Genomic DNA, 20,855 nt, shown 5'->3' on the forward strand with positions numbered 1-20,855 from the left:
TTCATGCCTACAAAAGCTCCAATAATAAACATAACATTTACAATAAGGAAACACACGCTGCGAAAGCACTCAGGAGGATGAAAATGCCTCCGAATGGTAACTTTCCGTCGGGAAAACGGTTCAGTCGTTGTGGGGAAACTCACGGGGAGCAGACGACACGGAGGGGGCCGGGGCGCGGGACGGCGCCCGTCTCCCCGCCGGCCGCGGCTCGTGGCGGCGGGTGCTGCTGGGCGCTGAGCGTGTCGCCGCCTCCGTCCGGCAGCGTAGTCCGTGCTGGTTTGCACGCGCGGGCTTTGAGTTGAGATGTGCGGCCTTGATTTTGGCAGGAGGATGCTGAAAGTATCCCGGGAGAAAGCCTTTGCTTTTTTTTTTTTTTTTTGTCCTTGCTCCTTTTGTTAGCATTATTTATATATCAAAGGCTATATTGATCTGGAGAGTAGGCATTAAACCCCGTCTGAGCAGCGGTTGCTCTATTACAGAGAAAACTAGCTGCCGTATAACTTTAGGTAAGCGCATCGATTGGCGCTGTCCGCGTTGCTCCTCGGCAGCGAGGAGCAGCTCCCGCCGCGGTCGCGCCCCGCGGCAGCGGGGGGACGGTGGTGCGCCGTTTCCCCCTCGGCACCGCGGCTGCGAGGCAGCTCGTGAAGCCGCTCGCSCTCTGCTCGAAGCGTGGTTCGTCGGTCGGCTCTGAGAAGCGACGCTGCTTTCGTGATGTCTTCGTGACCCGCACGCGTCGGAGCCTGCAATTAGCACGATGCTGCCGGGGGGGGGGTTGAGCGCCCGCTGGTTTCCATGGCGCTCTCCTACTTTTCGGAAACGTCTCCTTGTGTTCGTAAAAATGCAGCGAGAAAGCGCGTGGTAGCTGCGCGGCTGCCCGGGCCGGGGGGCCGCCGTTGCCCGCCGCCCCCGGCTCCTCCTGCCCTTCCCGCGCTGCCGGCGCTGGGGAGGAGCTGGTCGGCCCCCAGGTCCGTCCGCCGCTCGCGCTGGCCTCGCTCCTTGCACTTTTAGCTTTATCCTTATTAAATTTTCCAGCGCCTCTTAAGCGTTCGCGCATCTGTCCTCGCGCAGGGCAGAGCGTTGCTTGATGCTTGCAAAAAAACAAATTAGACCCTCGCTGCGTAACCCGTATTTAGACAGCCCAAAGCACCGCAGCCCCGTCTTCGAGCGTGGAGCCCCTGCAAAGACCTGCTGCGAAGCGAGCCGTTCCCGGGGGGGCTTTCCTCCCAGCCTTTTCCCCTTTTTCCCTTTCTTTCCTTTTTTTCCTTTTTTGTTGGAAAGTTTGAGAAGTTTTGCTCGACGTTCCGGTGAGGAAACGGAGGGGTGGGAGTGCGTGTTGCTACTGGCCTCCTGCAGAGCTTGGAAGGCGATTTTCTGCTTCGCCCCACGGACTCCCTAGGGAACGGGCGCGAGTCAAATTTAGCCAAGTTCGTGCGCGCGCGTGGGGGCTATAAAGAGTAACCGGGGAACGGCAGCGTGACTAATCGCCTCGCAGGCAGACGGGTACCTGTGATATAATAGGAACGCGCTTTCGAGGCGTTGCGAGGGGGTGTAGCGAGATGTCGCCGTACAGTATTTTTATTAGAAACTGCGGGGAGCGCGTTTCGAAATGCCAGGGCGCTGGAGGAGCGGGGCGGTTAAAAACGAACGGCTCCGGAGCGCGCCGTGGTGATGGGCACGGATAATTAGGAGGAGACGCGCTGCGACGTGATGATCCCCTTCGGTTAGTGGCGCGGCGCCGGCGTCGGAAACCTTTTGCCCCGGTGCTGGCTGCGCCCGTGCGAGAGGGGAGGGGTGGAAGGAGCCCCTCTGAGTCAAGAGGTCTTCTCTTAGCTGTCGAGCAAACGTGGAAAACGTGAACTCGGATAGCTCGAAAGCGGGGAGGCAGAACAGCTGAACGGTTGTTTTCATTGCTCCTGCTTTAAGCTCATCTCATAAGCTTGGGAGCTCGAGTCCGTAATTCTTATAGTGACAGTAAGGTGTTTCTGGAGCTCCAAACCCAAACGCGCTCAGAGAAACGAATCTTGCAAGAGCAGCAGTGGCCCCATCTGATGGGTTTTGTACKGCCGCAGACACGAGTAATTATGCCGCCTAGAAGAGGCATCGTTTTGCTTTCGTCTCCAGATAATCTTTTTAAAATCTTGCTGTGTAGTGTAAATTGTACAGGAACAAATCTGGAGTCTGCTCTTATTACTGCCGGGGGAAACGCTCTTGGATTTTTGTTTCCTCTCTGCTCAATATATTACAACCCTTTTCCAAGTTTGTAAATAAATATTACCTGCTGTTTGAAAAATGGCTTGCAGCTCGCCCCGCCGCCAGAGCCTGCGGCAGCCAGGCCGTCGTTGCRGGCAGTTGTTCCTCTCCCAGCGAGCTCTTCCGAGTGCCTTTCAGGAATAGTGTCTGCCGCGGCGAGCCTCAAGTTGTCTGATTCCTCGGCGACATTAAAGGAGAATTTCCTTCTGCAGACCTCGCTCCCACGTGGATGTCTGCGGCTGCTCTCTCCAGCAGTACCACGGCAATTCCCGTGTCAGGAAATATTTTGGCCAACTGGTGAAAGCAAAACTTTTGGCATTTCCTTGAGGAATATTTGAATTCCCATCGGTGAGTGTTGTGCTTTTGCGGCTGAGCGTTTATTTAGGTGCATGTGGCTTTGCAAGGGTTCRGCGACCCCGGGCCTGGAGGGGAGGCAGCGACTGGAGGTTAATTCACCGAGGAGTTTCCCACCACCGTGCCAGGCAGCCTGCGGTTTTGCCCGCAGACGGGAGCGATTCCCACGGGCTTGGGGGATTCGGTGCCTGGCTCCCTCCAGACGTGACTTGTCCCTCGAGGAGTCAAGGGAGAGGGTTTTGCATCGTGCGGAGAGGGAGCCCTCGGGAAGGGGTCTTGGGAGCGAGCCCGGGGGTGTGCCGGGGAGCCGTCGCCCGCAGCCCCGGAGCCTGCAGGAGGAGCTGCAGCCCGGGGAGCCGCTTCCCTCGCCGCCTCGAGGCTGCCGCGTCCCCGGGTGAGGCTTAAACCCGTGGTTTATGGGYGAGGTGACGAGGTGTATTCACACCTAAAAGGTTCAACGTGTATTTCTGTATTCAGAGATGATGAGGAGATGCAGAAACGGTCCCACGTGCCGGGCTGCGTGCAGCATTGCAGCCCGCAGCCAGGGCGCTTCCAAGCAGCAGCGTCCCGGGAAAGATGCTGGCATCGAGCCGAACTCCCCTCTCTGCAGATCACACAGTGCCCGTGTTTCAGGGATCCGTGCCGACCTCCAGGGCGGTTTTTGCTGCACAGMAGTCGGTTTCTAGTTTGCTGTGCAGTTGGGATAGGGGGTGAGACCTGGCCGTCTGCCAGCAGGCCCTGCGGGAGGTGGCACTGATGCTGTTACGGTGTGGTGGCGATATGAGGGCGACGCTGCAGCCTTGGCTGAGATTGCTTGCCTGGCTGTCTCCCAAAATATAAAACTGGGCCGTGTCTTTCCTAGCTCTTGCAGTGGGATAACAAAGATGCTGTGGTTCCTCCACTGTAAAGGCTTATCTTCCTGCAGTGAAGATAAGGCTTTAAATGCAGGGAGACAGCTGTGCCGTTTTCAGGACGGCAGTACGTGTCTGCAGAGGAGCGGACGGGAGCTGGGAGCCGGCTCCGGCGGTGCCCGCGCTGCTCCGCTGCGGCTTGGAGACGCCCTCGTGCTTTCCCGGTTCACGCATCCAGGCGTGAATGCGCCGCGGTAAAATCAGAGCCGTAAACGCTGTTTTAACTCCGTGATAGCCGTGTGCTGGGGGGTGCCCAGTCGCCCGATCCCGCGCTCTCGCAGCGGTTTGTTTCCCCGCGCGGTGCGGGCGGGCTGCCACCGCAGCAGGTTTTGCCGTGCAGCACCCGCGGCTTCGGCAGAGGCACTTCTGCGGGCTTGCGGCGGGCTGCGCGCGGGGCAGGGCGGCTGTCCGTGCGGGCAGCCTGCGCGTGCGGGGAGGTAACGGGCAGCCCAGGTCCGGGCAGCAGCCCCCTCCGCAAACGCCTGGCGTTGCCCGTGAGCGCGCTGCGCCCACCGAGCTGGGACCCCGGATCCGGGCTCTCGCCGCCGTGCGGCAACGGCAGGCTGGGATCGCTYGCRCTGGCTCCTCGCGAGCCAGGTGACCGCGGGATGTAATCTCTTAAATAAAGCTGTCGAGTGCTGGGCTTTGCCGGCCGCCCCAGACTGCAGGCTCCGGCAGGTTCATCCCGAGCCCCGCTGGCCCCGGCATCGGTTAGGGTTGGGGTACTGCGTTCAGGGAGGCTTTTGCGCTTGCAAAGTGACTTATTCATTCCTTCCTTCCTCACCACGAGAACCGTGCAGCAGTTCCTCTTCGGATGCTGCACGGAGAGCCCTGCTGCAAAACCGGCACTTACTGGACACTTACGTGTCCTTAATGAGCCCCGATAAACTGCCCTTGATGGACMCAGTGAGGACGTGCAGGTCCAGCACACCGGGCACGACGCTCTGCAGCAGGCACTGCTCTACCCCGCGTGAATTATTATATCCCTTTACATCCCTTACTTCTCCTGGACACGGCGATGCTCCTCCTGTTTGTCCTGCGCACGTGGAGCTTCGTGGTGCTGCGTGCCGTTGAGTTGTCCCCAGGTTTGCCGCCGTGCCGGTGGAAATGCCTTTGGAGTACAGTTTGTGTGTCTCGGCGCTTGCAGAYGAAACGTGCTCGGGAGCTCTCCGGGCAGGACTGCCTTTCTGCCGGCGGCAGCACGGGGACTGACCCGCAAGAGATTCCTCCTCTTCGAAGTGCTCGGGGGCTGGCCACGGGCGCCTTGCTGGGCGGTAATATTTTGGCTGACAGCCCCGTGTGGGGAATATTTCAGAATGAGCAAGTACTAGGGGAGTTGAGCCTAAGATATTTTGGATCTGGGAGACCTTTTTTTTTTTTTCTTCCTAACCAAATTTTATTATTGTTTATTGCATCTATTACTGTGGCAGCGGGAGGCTCCGTATGCTTTTTGAGTCCATGTTGCACTCTCTATTAGATATATGCAAAGGCTTGAAGGAGCACAAAATAGGTGCTCTTTGCCAGTTTTTATGATAAAAATTATGCGCGTGTCGTGACCTTTAAAGCAGTGGGACTGTGCGCGYGTGCCCTTCTGATACGCCACAGTTCCCGATTGCTTTCTGAAGCGGTCCTCGCTGTAGGAGGTTTGCATAGGAGCCTGGAATATTTTCTAATCAGTGAAGAGTCTCGCACCTCTGATGGTAACTTGCAAAGCACCGAGGAGCGAGAAGAGGGAAGAGGGATGACTTTTTCTGAGGGAACTAACAGAGAAGAGGTTAAAGGCGAGTGGTGAGGCACAGCATGAAAATCCTGGCACYGTCTGCAGTTGCTGTCAAAGACGCTCGCCCAAAAGGGGCTTTGTGCTCTTTGTGGAGGCAAAAGCTATTCTRGTGCTCCTGAGGACAGAGGAGGAGAAGTTTCGTAATCCCTGTGCCCTATTTAAAGAAACTTTAAAAAAAAATATTCTTAAAAACTTTTTACAGTGATGCAACCTGCATTTGCTCCTGTTCCACAGCAGGTGCAGAGGTGTCAGGTGTGCACGGCCCGTCGGGTGCGCCTGCACGACGTGCACCCAGGGAGAGGCGGCTCGGGGCCCTGGGGGCACCGCRGGAGGCTGCGCGGGGAGAGCAGCGAGGCCTGGCGTCGCGTGTGATGGCGTGAGCCCCCGCGGAGAGGCGGCAGGCCGTGCTCAGCTGCATGCCACGCTTAACAAATGGGAAAAAAATAACACGGCTTTAAAAATTAAACGTTCCTTTTAATTATTGAACGTGAATAATTTTCATGCAAATCGAGCCTGGATTTGTGCTTCCAGAGCGACACAGTTGAGAGCCGTTACATTGCAGGGTGTCAGTGACCTGGGAACTGAGAGGTTGTTAATTATTTTTAGCATTTTTACGACTAGGACCCTGGAGGACGAGACGCAGACTGGTAGAGACGCTTGGCTGAAGAGGAAAACCCTAGTACCCGTTTGCACGGGCAACCTCTCCTTCTAATGCCTCAACTTGCATGCTGGGGCTGGAGGAGGGAAGGTGTAGGTGTGCGTGTATATATGTGAGCATGGATGTTCTGGATGCCACCTCACTGGAAGGGCTGTAATTAAGAGAATAACTGGAGCGGGCCTGTTGCCCAAGGCTCTGGTGCTTGCCGTGACGGTGGCATGTGCAGGAYGTCCTTTGAGAGAGGAGAAGGGGGGAAAATGCCACCTATCTATTTTTGGCAAATTGGTGGTTTCGGTGCAAATTTTGCTGCTGAGCTYCACCGGGTGGTTTGGCACTGCTGAATTTGTATTAGTGATCCCGGCAGAGCAGCCGCAGGTGGAYGCTGCCGTTGCTTTATCCCATGGAGCAGCTTGTGTCTGGGGTGGAGAAGACGTTGGATCTGCAGGTGAAGCGAAACTGGTGCATTCGGGAAAGCTACGGAGCTTCGGAGTGATTTTGAACATCTTTAAAGGTGCTTAGTGAATGGTGGGTGCTGAGGATTGAGTCCAAAAATCCTCTGTGACAAATATTTTCMTTTTCACAACAGAATGGCAGCATTTACAGTTTCCTGATTTTAAACACTGTACAGTTTGGTGTCAGACATTAGTCTTAACTGAAGTCTCGAATAGAATTCCTGTTAAATTTGAATCAATGTGAGGGAAGGAAGGAAAAATTGCAGTCTAGCCCTTTTCTTGAATCAATATTTTCTTTAAAAGCTGAAATGTTAACTAGATCATAGTTTTCGAAAAGTAGCCCTTTCGTGTTTGAAGAATCTCTGCGCTCCCCTGCAAATTCCCTGCTCCGATCTGTTCTGCAGCAAATGCAGCTGCCGGCAGGCGTTTGACCTGCCGTGGGCAGGATGGGAGCAGCCTTTGCGACAGTAATGCAGTATGATGTTTTATCTTCCCGGTTTCTGAGCTCGTTGTCTCTTTAATAAYTTCTTTTTTCCTTGTTCTGTTTTGCAGAAGCCTTTGAAATTGTAGTACGGCATGCAAGAAACTTCACCAACGCCATGTTTAGGAACCACTTCCAGAGCCTGGGGCCCAGAGCTCTTAAGTTTGTTGGAGAACTTTTTACTGATGTCTCGCTGTACATATTGGGCTCGGACATCAGCGTTAATGACATGATAAATGAATTTTTTGACAGTTTATTCCCCTTGGTCTACTCTCACTTGATCAATCCCAGCTCCCCTGATCCCTCCGTAGAAATGACTGAATGCCTGCGGGCAGCCAGGAGAGACCTCAGGGTCTTTGGTAACTACCCTAAGATGATGATGACGCAGGTGTCCAAGTCGCTGCAGGCCACGCGGGTCTTCCTGCAGGCGCTCAACCTCGGGATCGAAGTGATCAACACCACCGATCACTTGAAGTTCAGCAAGGACTGCGGACGAGCGCTGCTGAAGATGTGGTACTGTTCGCACTGCCAGGGGCTGCTCCTGGCCAAGCCGTGCGCCGGCTACTGCGGCGCCGTGATGCACGGCTGCCTGGCAGGCGTCGTGGAGATCGACAGCCACTGGCGGGAATACATCCGCTCCCTGGAGGGGCTGGCCAAAGGCATGCGCGGCATCTACGACATGGAGCACGTCCTCCTCAACCTCTTCTCCCTGGTGCGGGACGCRGTGGTGCACGTGCAGAAGAACGAGGGAAAGCTCTCGACAACCGTGAGTGGTTGCGCGGGTTCCCGCGCTCCTTGCTGCGACGGGGCTCGGCTGCGCTCCTCCGCTACCCGGCAGCGGGTCCAACAAACCCCAAGTTCTCCAGTTTCCAGCTCCCTACCCCCAATTTTCCTACTTCTAAAGCTTCTGGTAGCATGTCAAACTGGTGTTTGGGGGGACGGGTCTTGTAGTTGGGGGTGTGTGACAGGAAGCCAACGTGTCCGAGCTATCTGGTGGTCCTAGGGTGCAGCTCCTGCTTTGGACAGCTCTGAAAGGACAGTCCTGCTCTCCAGGTGTTCCCGTGCTGCCTTGGTGCTCCAGGAATGACACTGATGGACAGAAAAATGTTTGCTAGCTCTGATGTTTGGTGTGGTAATAAATTTTCCATGGGCATTTACAGCAGTGTGGGGCTGGACACGCATGGCCCAGGTGGTTGCTACCAGCTGTGCCACGCTGAGCATCGTTGGAGATGGACGGAGGTCCTTAGGAAACCGGTCTGGTCCAAAGATCAGACTGGGGTGGAGGAGAGAACTATTTCTTCCTTCTTTAGCATCAGCAAAATGCACCTTGAAATAAATAGGTGCAAGAGGAGGTGTACGCTCTCCGGCATCCCCCGCTTTCTAGTTTACTCCAGGAGGTGTCTGCTTTTCCCTGTTGTGTAATTCCAATTTCGGGTTGCACTTAATCCCAGGGGTGAGGCTACTTCTTATTTATTAGGAGCAACTTGACTTTTAAATTACGTTGTGTGAATTTCTACTCCTCCCAAGAAACGGAGSCTTTCGTGTTGAGAAGGATACCGTTGCTTTTTCCGAACGCCGGGGGCAAATGGTGTGCGGTCATGTAACGCTTGCTGTGAGGAAGGGATTTTTTCCGGGGCATGATCGAGCCGCTTAGCGTGGCAGGGTAGAGGTTGGAGGGGGGAAGCGGGGAACGACGGCGTCCGCCTGAAGCCAGCGGCGATTAAAATCTGCCGCAGCGCTAGCTKCATTGCCGTGCAAGAGGACGAGCCTTCTTCCACCGGCACAGCGCTAAAAAAGTGGCTTTTCTTGAAGGTGCCCACGTATGCAGTRAAGGAATGTAGCTCTCTTTAATATTACGAAGCCTTAAGGCCTTGATTCGGCCCCTAAGAACGTGTTTGCGGGAGGGCGAGTGGATGGAGCGCCGCAAAAGTCAACACAAGCTGCGGCAGCRGAGCCATAATTTGCTCATCCTTTGCCAAACCGGAACGTAAGGTGATGTCCTTTAAATTAAAAAGTCCTCGAGCATCGCAAAACCGTTTGGTGCTTTCCTGCTTGATAGAGCTGTTTGAATTCATTAGGGCCATGTGTAGTTAGGCGCTTATTTAAATGTAACCCGTCTCAATTATTTAATCCTTGAGTGATTCTTGCATTTGCTCTAGAGACGTTTTTTGAGTTACAGGAGCGTGGAGGAAAAAATCCAAGCCGAGCAAACCAATTGTCTGGCAATCGTCACCGAAAGAGAGCGGCCGCTGGGTTGTTTAAGGTTTATTCTTAAAAATGCTGCGGTTGCTCRGCTAAGACTTTCATGTCAAGCCGGAGCCCGGAGCGGCTCCTCGCAAGCGAAGGTACGAGCTGTTCGGCGCGGGAGCCGGGCTGCGATGGGAGCCCGGCTCTGCTGCCCGGGGTCTGGGGCGCTGCTCCCTGCCGGCTTTTCCTACCGGTCCTTTYTATTCCTGACCTTGGCCACCGGCCTTTCTGTAGGCGAAGTTCAGTTCGCCGCTGTGTTTTCTCGCGGCTTCAGCGGCCCTTCTGCAGCCCTTGGGGTTCTCTGTGCYGCTGTGCCCGTAGTCAGCATTACAGTATTTATTATTTTATTGCTATTATATGTATTTATTATTTATTTAGTTGTTAYTTGATATTTATTATACTACTACACCCCTAAAATACGGCCTTAAAATGCCTTATCAAGGAGGCTCATTCCCACTGGGCTTGCAAAAATCTCAATGGCTATATCTACACACGTTAAATTTTCCTGTCTGCTACTTTTCCCCGGGTTGAAAATGTGCCTAGTACTTCCACTCCCTGGAGGTGTTTTGATCGTGAGCATAGGGAAGGGCGATTAGGGTCGGTCCGTTTGCGCTCTCTGCCGCAAACGGAGACGATCGGAGATGCAGGACCAATAAACCTCATCAAATATGCAGCCCCGCCGCGGCTCGAAGTTAATGCTCTCTCTGCTGCTGAAAGCACAAAAGAGAAAATGGGGCTGGGTGTTCTTATGTAGCTAATAGTGGATTTCCCTTGGGGTTYCTTACCTTCAGCTTGCACTGTAAATTTATTTTGAAAGCTTGCAGAATTGAGGGGAGAGACGACCTGTTGATTCGACACAGATATTTGGCTACGTAAGTATTTTTTCTTAATGCTTTTTTTTCCTCCCCGCTCCCTGTAGGGTTTTGAACTAATCCCAGTAGAGTGGAAAACAGGCAASTCGTAGGGTACCCAGCCCCGAAGGGAAGGAGCGTGGCTCGGGACGAGGGTCTGGCCGCCCGCGCGTGCGGGGGGGATGATGCGCTGCCGGGGTGAGTCTCTGGGGGGAAAGATTCGGGTTTTGGCTCCGCTGGCCGCTCGCGTGCGATGCACCCGTTGAGGAYGCGCGTCCTTCGGCTGGGGACAGCGGGACGTCCTGCTGCCCTTCGCCAGAAGCCGCGGAGGCGTCTGGCGGAGCGCTGAGCTGTACGGTGGTGACTTCGGTCTATAAATCCCCGCGCTGCCGGCGGCTCGGCTGGAGCGAAGAGAATAAAGCCGGAAAAACCATTTGTGCCTGCAGCTCTGCAACGCGGCATCGACGACTTGGATGCGGTGGCTTTGGCGCRCCGCTTCTGCTCTTAAATCGCTGGTTGGTGCCCAGACGCGCCCTCGGGAATTACGGGTTTGCATCCCGCTGGGCGAAGCGGCTGCGGCACGGGTGCCCGCGGCCGCCGCTCGCCCCTCCGTGGGAGCGGGGCTCCGAGGTTGTTCTCAGCCTGCTGAAGTTTTACCGCTCGTCTGGGCTGCTCGTCCCGGTGGTGACGCTGGTGAGACCGTGGGCGTTTGCCGGTGGATCAGGCCCGGCTGAAGCAAGCGCAGAGCCGAGGCGGGAGCAGCGGATGCCACCAGCGACGCTCAGACCYGCCGGGGTGAAACCAGAGGGGATGGCAATGCATGTAAGGCAGGTTTAATTTAAAATACGTTTCTGTTTTTCTTTTATTTATAAACTTTTATGGTGTTTCTGCCTTCTTTGTTCTCCTTCCATCACTTTAGCTGAATGTGTCCCAGCCTCTGGCATGTTGCGAGTGTCTCCCTGTACCGTGTGCATTGGGCTTAAGGCTTTAAAATTTCCAGCTGCCTCATTTTACGGTGAGTTGTAGTGGTCAAGGACGTAATGCGAGGGCTCAAGAGTGGATTGGATTTGAGAGGAAAGCTGAGTTTCAGGCTGCACCAAGGACTGCAGCATCAGAAAAACACAGATTTGTCTCCTAATGTTAGCGGGAAGGGRTGGGAGACCTTCCTGCCGGAGAGCAAGCGTTGATCCCCGCACCCTTTCCTGCCACGTCSTCCGCATCCCAGTGCTGGGGCAGTGCTCGAGCCCTGTCCTGGCCAGGATGGACCTGGCTGACTTTAGACGGGCCCCAAGAGAAGTTAGTTTTATCGCATAAGCCGCCTTTCTTTTCCTTTAGCTCCGTCCAGCCCTTCCCTCCAGCACCCTGTACATTTACTGGGGGAATCAAGGAGCTTTGTCTTTCCTGAGATCCTGTTTCAAACCCAGCCCGGTATCTTTATTTTAAGCGGAGAGATAAAATACCCACGAATCACCCCCGTGGACACCACTGCCTTGGTTTTCACCCAGGTAGCTGCAGGCTCCCACCACCTCTGTTAACAAGTTCCTTRTTTGCACAATATATTCCGGCCCTCTCCCTTTCCTGAAGATTTTATCCATGCACGACCTGCAGGCTCGTGCTAGCAGATATCCATCTATTTATGCTTTTTGCATTAAACTCTTCTTTGGCCTCGTTGTCCATGCCTGCAGTTTCCAGCAGGAGCCGCGTCTGAGGTCATGCGTGGGGCATCCTTCACGTTAACTGCTCCAAGTTTACTTCCAGTGACAGGAACCCCCRAGAGTGGTGCTATCTTAAAACTATAGCTAGCTCGCCCATTAGCAATGCTGATGCATGTGCCAGGAACAAAACAGGCTCTTGAAAGCTGCCCTGTGCAAAGCAGAGAGAGTGCCCAGAGCTGCCCGGGCAGAGCAGCAGCTTTTTGCTTTCATCTGCAGAAAATGAGGTGCTGGAATTCAACGAATATTTTGCTACGGTTTGAATCCTGCACTGGTGCTTGGAGCACTGAATTGTCGTTGTGAAGAAGTTTTGAGGTCCTGTGCATGAAAGATGCCATCTTACAAATACATTTAACTGAAATAAATTGCAAAAGAAAACCCAAACGGTCGAGGCAGACTTCAGCAGCAAATACACCTCGTGTTGCCAGCAGAGCCCCAGAGCAATCCTTGTGGACTTGGCCTCTCCTAATTACTGCGAAATGAGCTGGTGGCCTTTTTTGGTTTCTACCTGTTGTGTTTCCCCCACCTCTTCTCACCCTACCGAACCCCTGAGGGCATGGAGCCTGCTCTCGGGTGTATGCGAGAGGATGAAGTTTGCTGCTAACTACATCATTCTTTGAAAGGCTCACTGGAGTGAGAGCAGGCTGGCTGCAGAAAGCTGTGTCGATAGTCTTCAGCTACTGTGGCAGAGCTATTTCCATAAAAAAAAAAAAAAAAAAAAAAAAAAAAAAGACCCACAGACCAGCAGTTAGTAAATTTAGCAATTCTTTATGCAGGTATATCTTTCTAAGCTAATCAGTTTTCACACCTAATTCCCTCCTGCACTATCTGCTGAGGCGGAAATGATGCTCTTGAGCACTGACCTGGAGAGGGAGCCAGCAACGTTGGAGCACCAAGCCTAGCAGTTGGTGGGGATAATTCACGGGTGACTTACGTGCTCGGAGTTACTTCTTTCCAAAGCTTATTAACTCTTGGATTGCATGCATTGATCTGTGCCACTGTACGAATAAACTCTGTGCTCTCCAGAGCACCAGGGAGCAGGTATTGCTGTAGATACTAAAACTGCCTGGGTTGGTATTTAAATCATCCATCCTCAGGAAGRACCCAAAAAGCAGAAGGCTGAGGACACTTGTGGACAGGACCTGATGTTCCCTCCTGGGAGATGGGATTTTGCCTCCTGGCAGGATTTAGCCTGAGGTCYGTGCTGAGGGCTCCCGCGCGCGGATGCGGGGTGGAGAGGCTCGGTGCAGAGCATCCCCGGTGCGCGGCGGCAGCCCGGCYGGCGCTCCCAGCCCTCGCCGCTTTGCGCCTCGTGGTGGCAGGGAGCCGAGAGCCGGGCTGGTTTTGCATGGCAGAGCCCCGAGAGGTCCCACGTGGGCTCTCGCACGCGCTTGGCTCCTTTCCCGTTGCGCCTTGGGTGGTTTTGCTGGTTGGGAGCCACCGAGCACTTCAACAGTGCTTTCTCCCTGAAGATTTTGGTGCAAGATATTTTCTTTATTAATCTTTCTCAATTAGTTGGTCCATCAGTCATCTCGGTGCAGTCTTGCAGGTTCCTCTCTGTACAGTAGTTTACCAAAATTACTGGGGCAGAAGGCAATATGTGCACATCTTTCCTGGTCATTTACAGATGTGAAAGTGCTCTGCCCACAGCTTGGAAAATGAAATAGAGGTAAAGATGTGCACGAAGACATTGAAAAGCTCTAGTCTTTTTTTATTTATTTATTTTTCCCAATCTGATGCTTCCCCCGCCTCATTTTGGGATCGGTGGATACTGATTACTGGAATCCACTGCTGATAATCAAAATTGAGCTCTCAGTTTGACAACATTAATAAAGGCATTGAAAATAAAGTCAAATTCATTTAATTTGTCTGCAAACAGCCAAGCATTGAACAAATCACTTAATGCATTCATCAGACATATAATATAGTATTATAACAAAGTTGAATGTGCACACCAATTTCCACTATAACGATATTTTCAATCAGGCGGAACCTAATCTAATGCCGTAAGTCATTCCGTAATTTGTTCTTACTAACCACAGCACAGGGGGAAAAAAAAAAAAACAAAGTGTTACAACACAGTGTCAGAAAAGCCCTGAAGCTATAAACATCTTTAGAAGAGAATGATTTACATTTTCAATAAGCCAGATTTATCTTGGGAAGAGTGCAATTCTTTTGTCTCAGGCAGAAACCTGATGGAAGCGTTCTTGCCTCGTTTGCCGTGTTTTTTGGGGTGAATCGGCCTTGCACGGGGCCGGAGGAGGCAGGCGCTGCCCCCCGGACTGTCGCAGTTACTCTGGTAGGGGTGTTAGCCCAGGAAGCGCTGGAACGGGCCGGCGGGCTGGGGCGCGCGCGGCCCTAGCTGGGATCGGGGCCGAGCGYGAGCCGTGGCCGCCGGGGCGTTATTTATCCGTGCGACCGCAGGGAAGGTTGGTCGGGGAGGCGGCAGCCAGCGCGGGGAGCGAGCAAGGGAGGGAGGCGCTCTGCAGCGGGAAATACTGCCGTGGGCCTAAAAACCCTTGAAGTGGCTTCGCTACAAGAGTTTATTGACGTGCAGATCTCGAAAGCCGCGTYTGCCCGTGAGCGTGGACCCGCATGCGCTGGGGAACGGGCTTTGCTTCGTACCTGCTCGCTTCGAAATGCTGGCGCTGAGCCTTGCGTGCGCTGTTTTATGTGGATATTACCCTTGCTCCCGAACGGCTGATAGGGAGAGAGAGCTAATTTAGAAGATAGGATATCATCAGTAGGTTTTTTTTTTCTTTCCTGAGGTTTTATGAGCAGCAATTTGAAAAGAGCCCTATTAAAGTCATTGAGGAACAAGTTAATGCTGCGTTTCCAAGAGTATTGCCCTGCTACCCAAAGATCATATTCCAGAATAAACAGTGTACAGTAGCTAATTGCTAGCTGACCCATTATAATGGCTTTATACTTCCAAAATTCAATCAGTCTGGTTTAAAAGAAATGTAAAGAAAAGCCATGCTGTAACTTTTTAAATTATTTAACAGTGTATTTCTCAAAGAGTAATCGAGTCTGGGCTGGTGGCTGCGTGGGGGAGGCTGGGTCACGTTTGCAACCCAGCTGGCACCGCCGCTGTTAAATAACCTGTTACAGCCCCTTTTTCTGGCTCCCGTTACAGACCGATGGCAGGTATCTGGTTTTCCTCTTTAAATTAAGCTGTGAGGAACTTATTTCTCTCTGGCTTCGTTGTGTAGCGCCGTAGGCGAAAACCTGGCGCGATATTAAAATCCCCGGAAATCTGCAGCGGAAGCCAATTAGCGTCACCGGCCTCGCGCCCCGTGGGGGCTGCGGGGCCGGGTAAAAACCTTCGTTAGTGCCGATCTGCACGGAGTTACCGTAAAAGCAGCGGGCGAGTTAGCGTGCCACAGAGCCCCGGCCCGGGAAACGCCTCCGCTCGGGAAAGCTGCGCGTGCGCGCGCTGGAAATTTAAGCAGGCGCTTGAGTGCGCGGGTGGGTGCCGAGCCTGAGCTCCGGCTGGAGCAGCCGCCCCGGAGCTCCAGCCCCACGGAGCCAAAGAGCGGATCCCRCGTTAAACGTGGAGTTAGCAAAGCGTAGGAGAGAGGCAGCCGCCTCCGAGGTTGTGCCTTCCCCGTGCGCCGGGTTGCAAAGGAGGCGCAGGGGACGGCGACGGTTCGGTCCGGCTTCCTGCTGCCCCGTCGGCAAACAGCCGCTGGCTTAAATGCAAAGCAGCTTTTTGGGGTGAATTAAGCGCTGCTGAGGCCGCCCGAAAGAGGAAACGTYGTCTTTGCACTAACGCGTGCACGCTTGAAAGGGCCTGACGCAAATCGAGGTCAYGGCGCCTTTGAACGAAGGGGCAGCCTCCGCCGCAGGAAAAAGGAAAAAAAGCAAAGGAAAACGAGGTGCACGGCAGCCTTCCCCTCGGCTGAGCGCCTCCCGGCCCCCAGGGCCGCGGCGGCAGGAGCCCCCCGCGCTCTGTTATTCTAAGCAGCCACGTTTGGGCGCGTTTTACACGTTTTCGCCTTGCATTATTTAAGGGTGCTGCATTATTAAGCACCGCTCTCGGCGGCGTGGGRAGAGGGTCGCGTCCGGCGCCGGGGCGGGAATCGTTTGCGATGTCGTCTCTTAGGCGACCCTCGCGAGGCGATGTCGCGATCACRGAAATGGCAACGCTGTAGAGGCGATGGGCAGCGTTTAATACTCCAGGAACGAGGAGTTGTAGCGAAACGCGGGTGGAAGACGTCTGCGTTACCCTACTCGGTTTGTTCCTTCTGCTCGAGCACCCGGGCTCAGCGCAACGCTTGCGATGTAGGTAATAAGCCCCCGGGGAAGTCAACAGGACAAAACATTAACCGCAGACTAAGCATTAACATGTATTAGCATTTTTATTGCACCTGTGAAGACAGTAAACTACTATTAAAAAGTTTATGTTCTATACTACATTGCTGCAAAAATATACATATATATACATATACATATATATACATATACATAAAATTTCCTTGAAGGGGAAAAAATACCCCAAAACATATCTTCCTGGAGAAAGAATCCATAAGCAAAGGCGTTCCCAGGGAAGACAAATGGAAACTCCCTGTAAAGTTTAAGCAAAGGTCGAATGAAGCACGCTAGGCACTAGAGCAAAGCGGAGCTCATGGTGCGAATAATCTAGTGCGTCCGGTGGGGCACTCTTTCACTCTTCCTTTCCCAGGAAAAGTAGGTTTTTAGGTTGTTCTTTCCTTCTTTTTAATTTTTTTTTTTTTAGGTTTCTAGAAATATCGTCCTGCAGCCGTGGGGGCAGGCAGCTCCGGGGTCGCGTTTGCTCCCGTGCAGCCGCAGCCGGGTTCCCCGCGGTCCTCCGGCACCTCTTACCCTCAATTAATGGGGAAGCGCTAAAACGGGCTGACAGTGCTGCTCCCTGGGGTTATTCCCTGCGGTGCTCTCGGATCGATGCTGCCTCTGAACCGGAGCCTTTCCTGCTCCCCCGGGCGCTGCGAGCCAGCTGCTTCCCCTTGCCGGCGGCGCTCAGCACCGGCTATCCCRGAGCTCCCCAGGGATCTCCGCATTTGGTAGAGTGCTGTTTTTTGTTCTGTTTTGTTTTTGTTTTTGCGTTGGGTGCCTTAATTTCTTGGCGGCGTTGCAGATTCTCTGAAAAAGTAACCCCCCAAAGACCTCCTTTTGCCTAAAAATGACCCTACGGCGCGGCGTTCCACGTGGCGGGGCACGCGTTGCCCTCTCGCCACCTCCCCGCCRTGCCCCGGCGATCCCGGGGCGCGCAGGGAACCCCCCGTGCCTTGTTCCCGGACTCCTTAAAACCTTGGAGCTTGCTTCAAAATAGCGCCGGTGACGSGAAGGAGACTGGGAGAAGGGGGAGCTCGCCCCGCTGGGCTTGCAGCGGGGACGAGGGGAAGGACGGGGACCGGAGGCGTTGTCCACTGTGAAGTCCTCCTCCTCCACGAAGCCACGTGCAAAGCCTGTAAAGGAGCACTCGAACACGGAGACCTTAGCTTCGCCTTCGTTTAAGGAAAGACGACGGCCATCTGGCCCGCGGCTCTGCGTCCCGGCTGCCGGGCAGCGCCCGGAGGTGCAGCGCGGCTCCCCGCGGGGCCGCGTCCTTCGGCAGAGGAGCGCCGGGGACCGTCTCGCGTCCCCTGCCCGCTCCCGCCTCTAGTCTCCTTGCCTTGACGTTTGCTCTCCTCTAACCCCTTTGCAATGACGGTTGTCCCCGGGGCGCGTCCCGCCCGGGGCTCTTGGGCCGGGGCCGTTCTCCCGCGCCGGTGCCGAGCTCCCCGAGCGGCCGCTCGTCCCGCTAACGCTCCCCCCGCGCCGCGGCGTTCGTGTTTTGCAGCTCAGCCGCCTGTGCGGCCGCGCTCGGCAGAGGCGGCGCCGGTCAGCCCATCGCCCCGGCGAGCCCCGCGGCGGCGAGAAGGTCCCGAAGGCGACTCGTGCGGAACAAGAAGAAACCCTCTCCGGCCGGAGGAGGTGAGAGCCCGGCTCCGGGCGTCCTCGCTCACGCGCCCTTCTTGTAACCTCTAAAGCTGCCCGCTGCTTTTCCTCGCGGTTTTGCTTTTGCTCAGCACCGAGCGCTGCGTTCCCGCCCCAAGCGCTGATTTTCCAGGCAGCGCAGCAGTGCCAAATACCCTCCCGGGTAGCATTGCAGGTGCAAACAGTAGCTCCAGACCAGCCCGTGATGCTTCTCGTGCAGGTGGAGGGGGGATTATTTCCCTTTATTTTTGTGCAGTGTTTTAGGGTAGTTCAGCTAGACTGGCTTGGATGAGTTTCCTCTTTGAGAGTAACCGGGCTGCGTTCCTGACACGGCTCCCGTGAGCGGCGCGGGGGAGGTTTCTCCTCTGTGCCTTGCTCCGCGGTGCTCCGCAGAGAAGGGAGCGCAGGCGGGTCGGGAGGGGAAGGGGCCGAGCGCCCCGACGCCGCGCGGGGAGGTGCCGGGCTGCCCTGGCACCCCTTGGGGGGGCTTTTGGCACAGCGAAAGCCGTGCTCGGCGGTGCCGGTAGCCACGCGAGGTCGGGAGGTGCTTGCAGCCTCCTGGAAGGCCACGAGGCCGAAACGCCGCTTATCGAGGGGAAARACCCGGAGCCCAACGGCTCGGGCTGCTTTGCCGGCGTCCGACGGCTTCTCTTTGCGTCGTCTGCCCCCAGCTGGCAGTTCGGAGCTGGGCTCCGGGCGCGGAGCTGCCGGCGCGCGTCGGGAGCCTCTGGGCCCCGAACGCCCGGGGGATGCTCCCCACGCCCGGGGGATGCTCCCCACGCCCGGCCCTGCGCCGTCCGCCCGGCCAAAGGGGAGAGCGATCCCAAGCGCCTGGGAAGAGGGAGGAGAGGGGAGGGCCGGCGCCCGCTCCGCAGCGACCGGCTCCGGGGCAGCTCCGCGCTGCTTTTCGAACCCGATCGGTTTGGCAGCCCGGCGCTCCCGGGTCTCCCCGCAGAGCCGAGGGTCGCCGCTCCCTGCTGGWGGCGACGGTCCCTCGTCCCCCGTCCCGGCGAGGAAGGAGGCCAAGGAGAAACCTGCTGCCCGAGCGAAATCCGCTCCTTTGAGTGCCGGCTACGATCCCGCGGCCGGCCCGGCGTGCGCGTCTCCCGGTCGCGCGTGCAAAACCGCGAGCGCGTTTGCTCCGCTGCGCCGCCGCCSCGGGCGGGGACGGGGGACACGGGGTGGCCGGGGTCCGGCAGACGAGCTGGCAGGCTGCCCGTGCTCGGAGGGGCCAGCCGCCTGGTTAAACGCGCCGTCGCCTTTTCCTCTTCTAACCGAGCACCGGTTTTTGCCCTTTCTCCCAGGGAACTCATGACGAAGCTGAAGTCTCACGGCAGCTTCTACAGCAGCTTGCCGGAGTACGTCTGCAGCCACAGCTCTGCGGTGCAGAACGACACCCTGTGCTGGAACGGGCAAGAAATCGTGGAGAGGTGAGTCGGAGCCCTCCTCTTCCCCTCCCTCTCCCAGCGGCGTCATGCTTGGGGAACCCGGGAGCAGTTCGTGGCCGGCGTGCTGCTCGTTTCCCCGCGAGCCTCTCTCATCCTGACGAAACCTTTTAGCAGAACCGGTCTCGGAGCACTGCGGGGAGACAGCTCGGAAGGTTCTTGTAGTTATGCCTGAGTCTTATCTAATAAACTTGCTTTGCAAAGCATCCTTTGCTATTAAATAGTTTCCATAAGAGAAGGGATAGAAATAAAATCAAGAAGTGATGAAAAGTTGAGATATTAATTATGACTTCTTGATCAGTAGCCTCAGGTGATAATTAACCTGCACTTRTGATACTGACCTGAAACACCGAAGGCACCAGAAAATAGCATTAAGCTGTATTTTAAAAAATTACTCAAGCATCTAAGATCACACACTTAAGAAAATGTACYTACTTTGCCTGAGGAAAAATGTATCTTCTTTCTGTATCATTTCTGGAAAATCTTGTGTTTCCATGCCTAGTGAGAAGTACAATTGAAAAGAAAAGATTATTCCAATATCTCCTCACTGCTTGTTAGTTATAAAACATTTAAAATCGTGCCGCCAACACTGCAGCTTTGCAGAGGAGCGTCTGGGGTGAGGTCWCTGCCTAGCACAGCTCGCCGGGACCACGACCGGCGAGGTGACTGCCTTAACCAGCCCCAGCGAAACCGCTGCTGAGGGAAGAGCCGGGGAAGGAAAGGTTGTGGCTTCAGATTTTCCCAGTGGCTTGTATTTGCGGGCTGCAAAGTAGCAGTAGCAATTATATATTGGGTGATGGGGCCAAGACCGTTGATGGAGATTGCGCCGGGCTGGTCCRGCTGCAGACCCGCTCTGTGCAGCGGGGACGGGGTTTGCGGGCTGCGTAGGAGCTGGTGGGTGCCGCAGCGCGCAGAGAGGGCAGGCGAAGGAGAGGGTCAAGTGTAGGTACGTGAAGAGGACGCCAMGTTTTCATCCTGCTGGCTGCCTAGCTATTAAATTAATGATGAAATCCTCTGCTGTGCTTGAAGAGAGCGCGTCTGTCCATCCATGTCCTCCTTCCCACCCTCTGACCTGTCATGCAGCCATCACCACCTCTGCCAGGTAATGTGAAATATCTGTATCAGCTCCCTTGCAGGAGCTGCTGAAGTTTTGCTGTTGCAAATGTTGAAATTTTTGTGCTGTGAGCCAGGTGTCAGCCCCGGGCGGGTGCAGACTGGGGAGGTCTCTCCGAGAGAGAGCCATACACAGCGCTGTTTCTGCCCCTGAAACTACAGGGGAAACTCATCTAAACGCAGCTGAATGGAGAAAACAGTCTGTGGTTCTGCTGTCCCCAGGCTCGCTTGCAAAATGTGCTTTGAAATGAAACAAATGTGTAGCAAAAACCAGCTCTAAAGCTGATGGCGTTGCTTGGTGCAGAACCAGAATGGTCGAAGGGGACGAGCGATCGTTTGGCTGCTTCAGGTGCTTGGACTTCCCAATGTAGGATCCCTCTCAGAGAGCTGGAAAATTGCTGCAAATCAGGTGCATTTGAGGTAACGGTGYTCGAGTACCCCAGGTCGGCAGTTTATTCATTTTTTTCCCCCAAGAGGGAGACAAGCAGCCGTTCAGGCACGGGAGCTCTTCTGCGAGCTGCTGTGAGGACCTGCAGCTCGTACGTTTGTATTTCTGGCCTGGCTACAGCTGTCCTAGTGCGGGAACGATGCGCTTGTCAGTCATCATTCCGGCTCCAGCTTCACACTTCTAACAAGAAATTTG

General features: G+C 55.1%; 1 protein-coding gene across 4 annotated transcripts in view; it reads left to right on the forward strand.

The window, feature by feature from the left end:
* GPC3 (glypican 3) overlaps positions 1-20,855 on the forward strand; it is a 117,524-nt gene that overhangs the window by 45,896 nt on the left and 50,773 nt on the right. For all 4 annotated transcript variants that reach the window (XM_085325562.1, XM_085325565.1, XM_085325563.1 and 1 more), the window contains exons 3-5: positions 6,958-7,652; positions 17,518-17,651; positions 18,959-19,084. In XM_085325562.1, the coding sequence (XP_085181688.1) occupies positions 6,958-7,652; positions 17,518-17,651; positions 18,959-19,084 (955 nt within the window). The remainder of the gene's footprint in view (positions 1-6,957; positions 7,653-17,517; positions 17,652-18,958; positions 19,085-20,855) is intronic.

The sequence above is a fragment of the Rhea americana genome, unplaced genomic scaffold (genome assembly GCF_003343005.1).
Source record: "Rhea americana isolate MKP2758 unplaced genomic scaffold, rheAme1 scaffold_98, whole genome shotgun sequence".
Classification (NCBI taxonomy): domain Eukaryota; kingdom Metazoa; phylum Chordata; class Aves; order Rheiformes; family Rheidae; genus Rhea; species Rhea americana.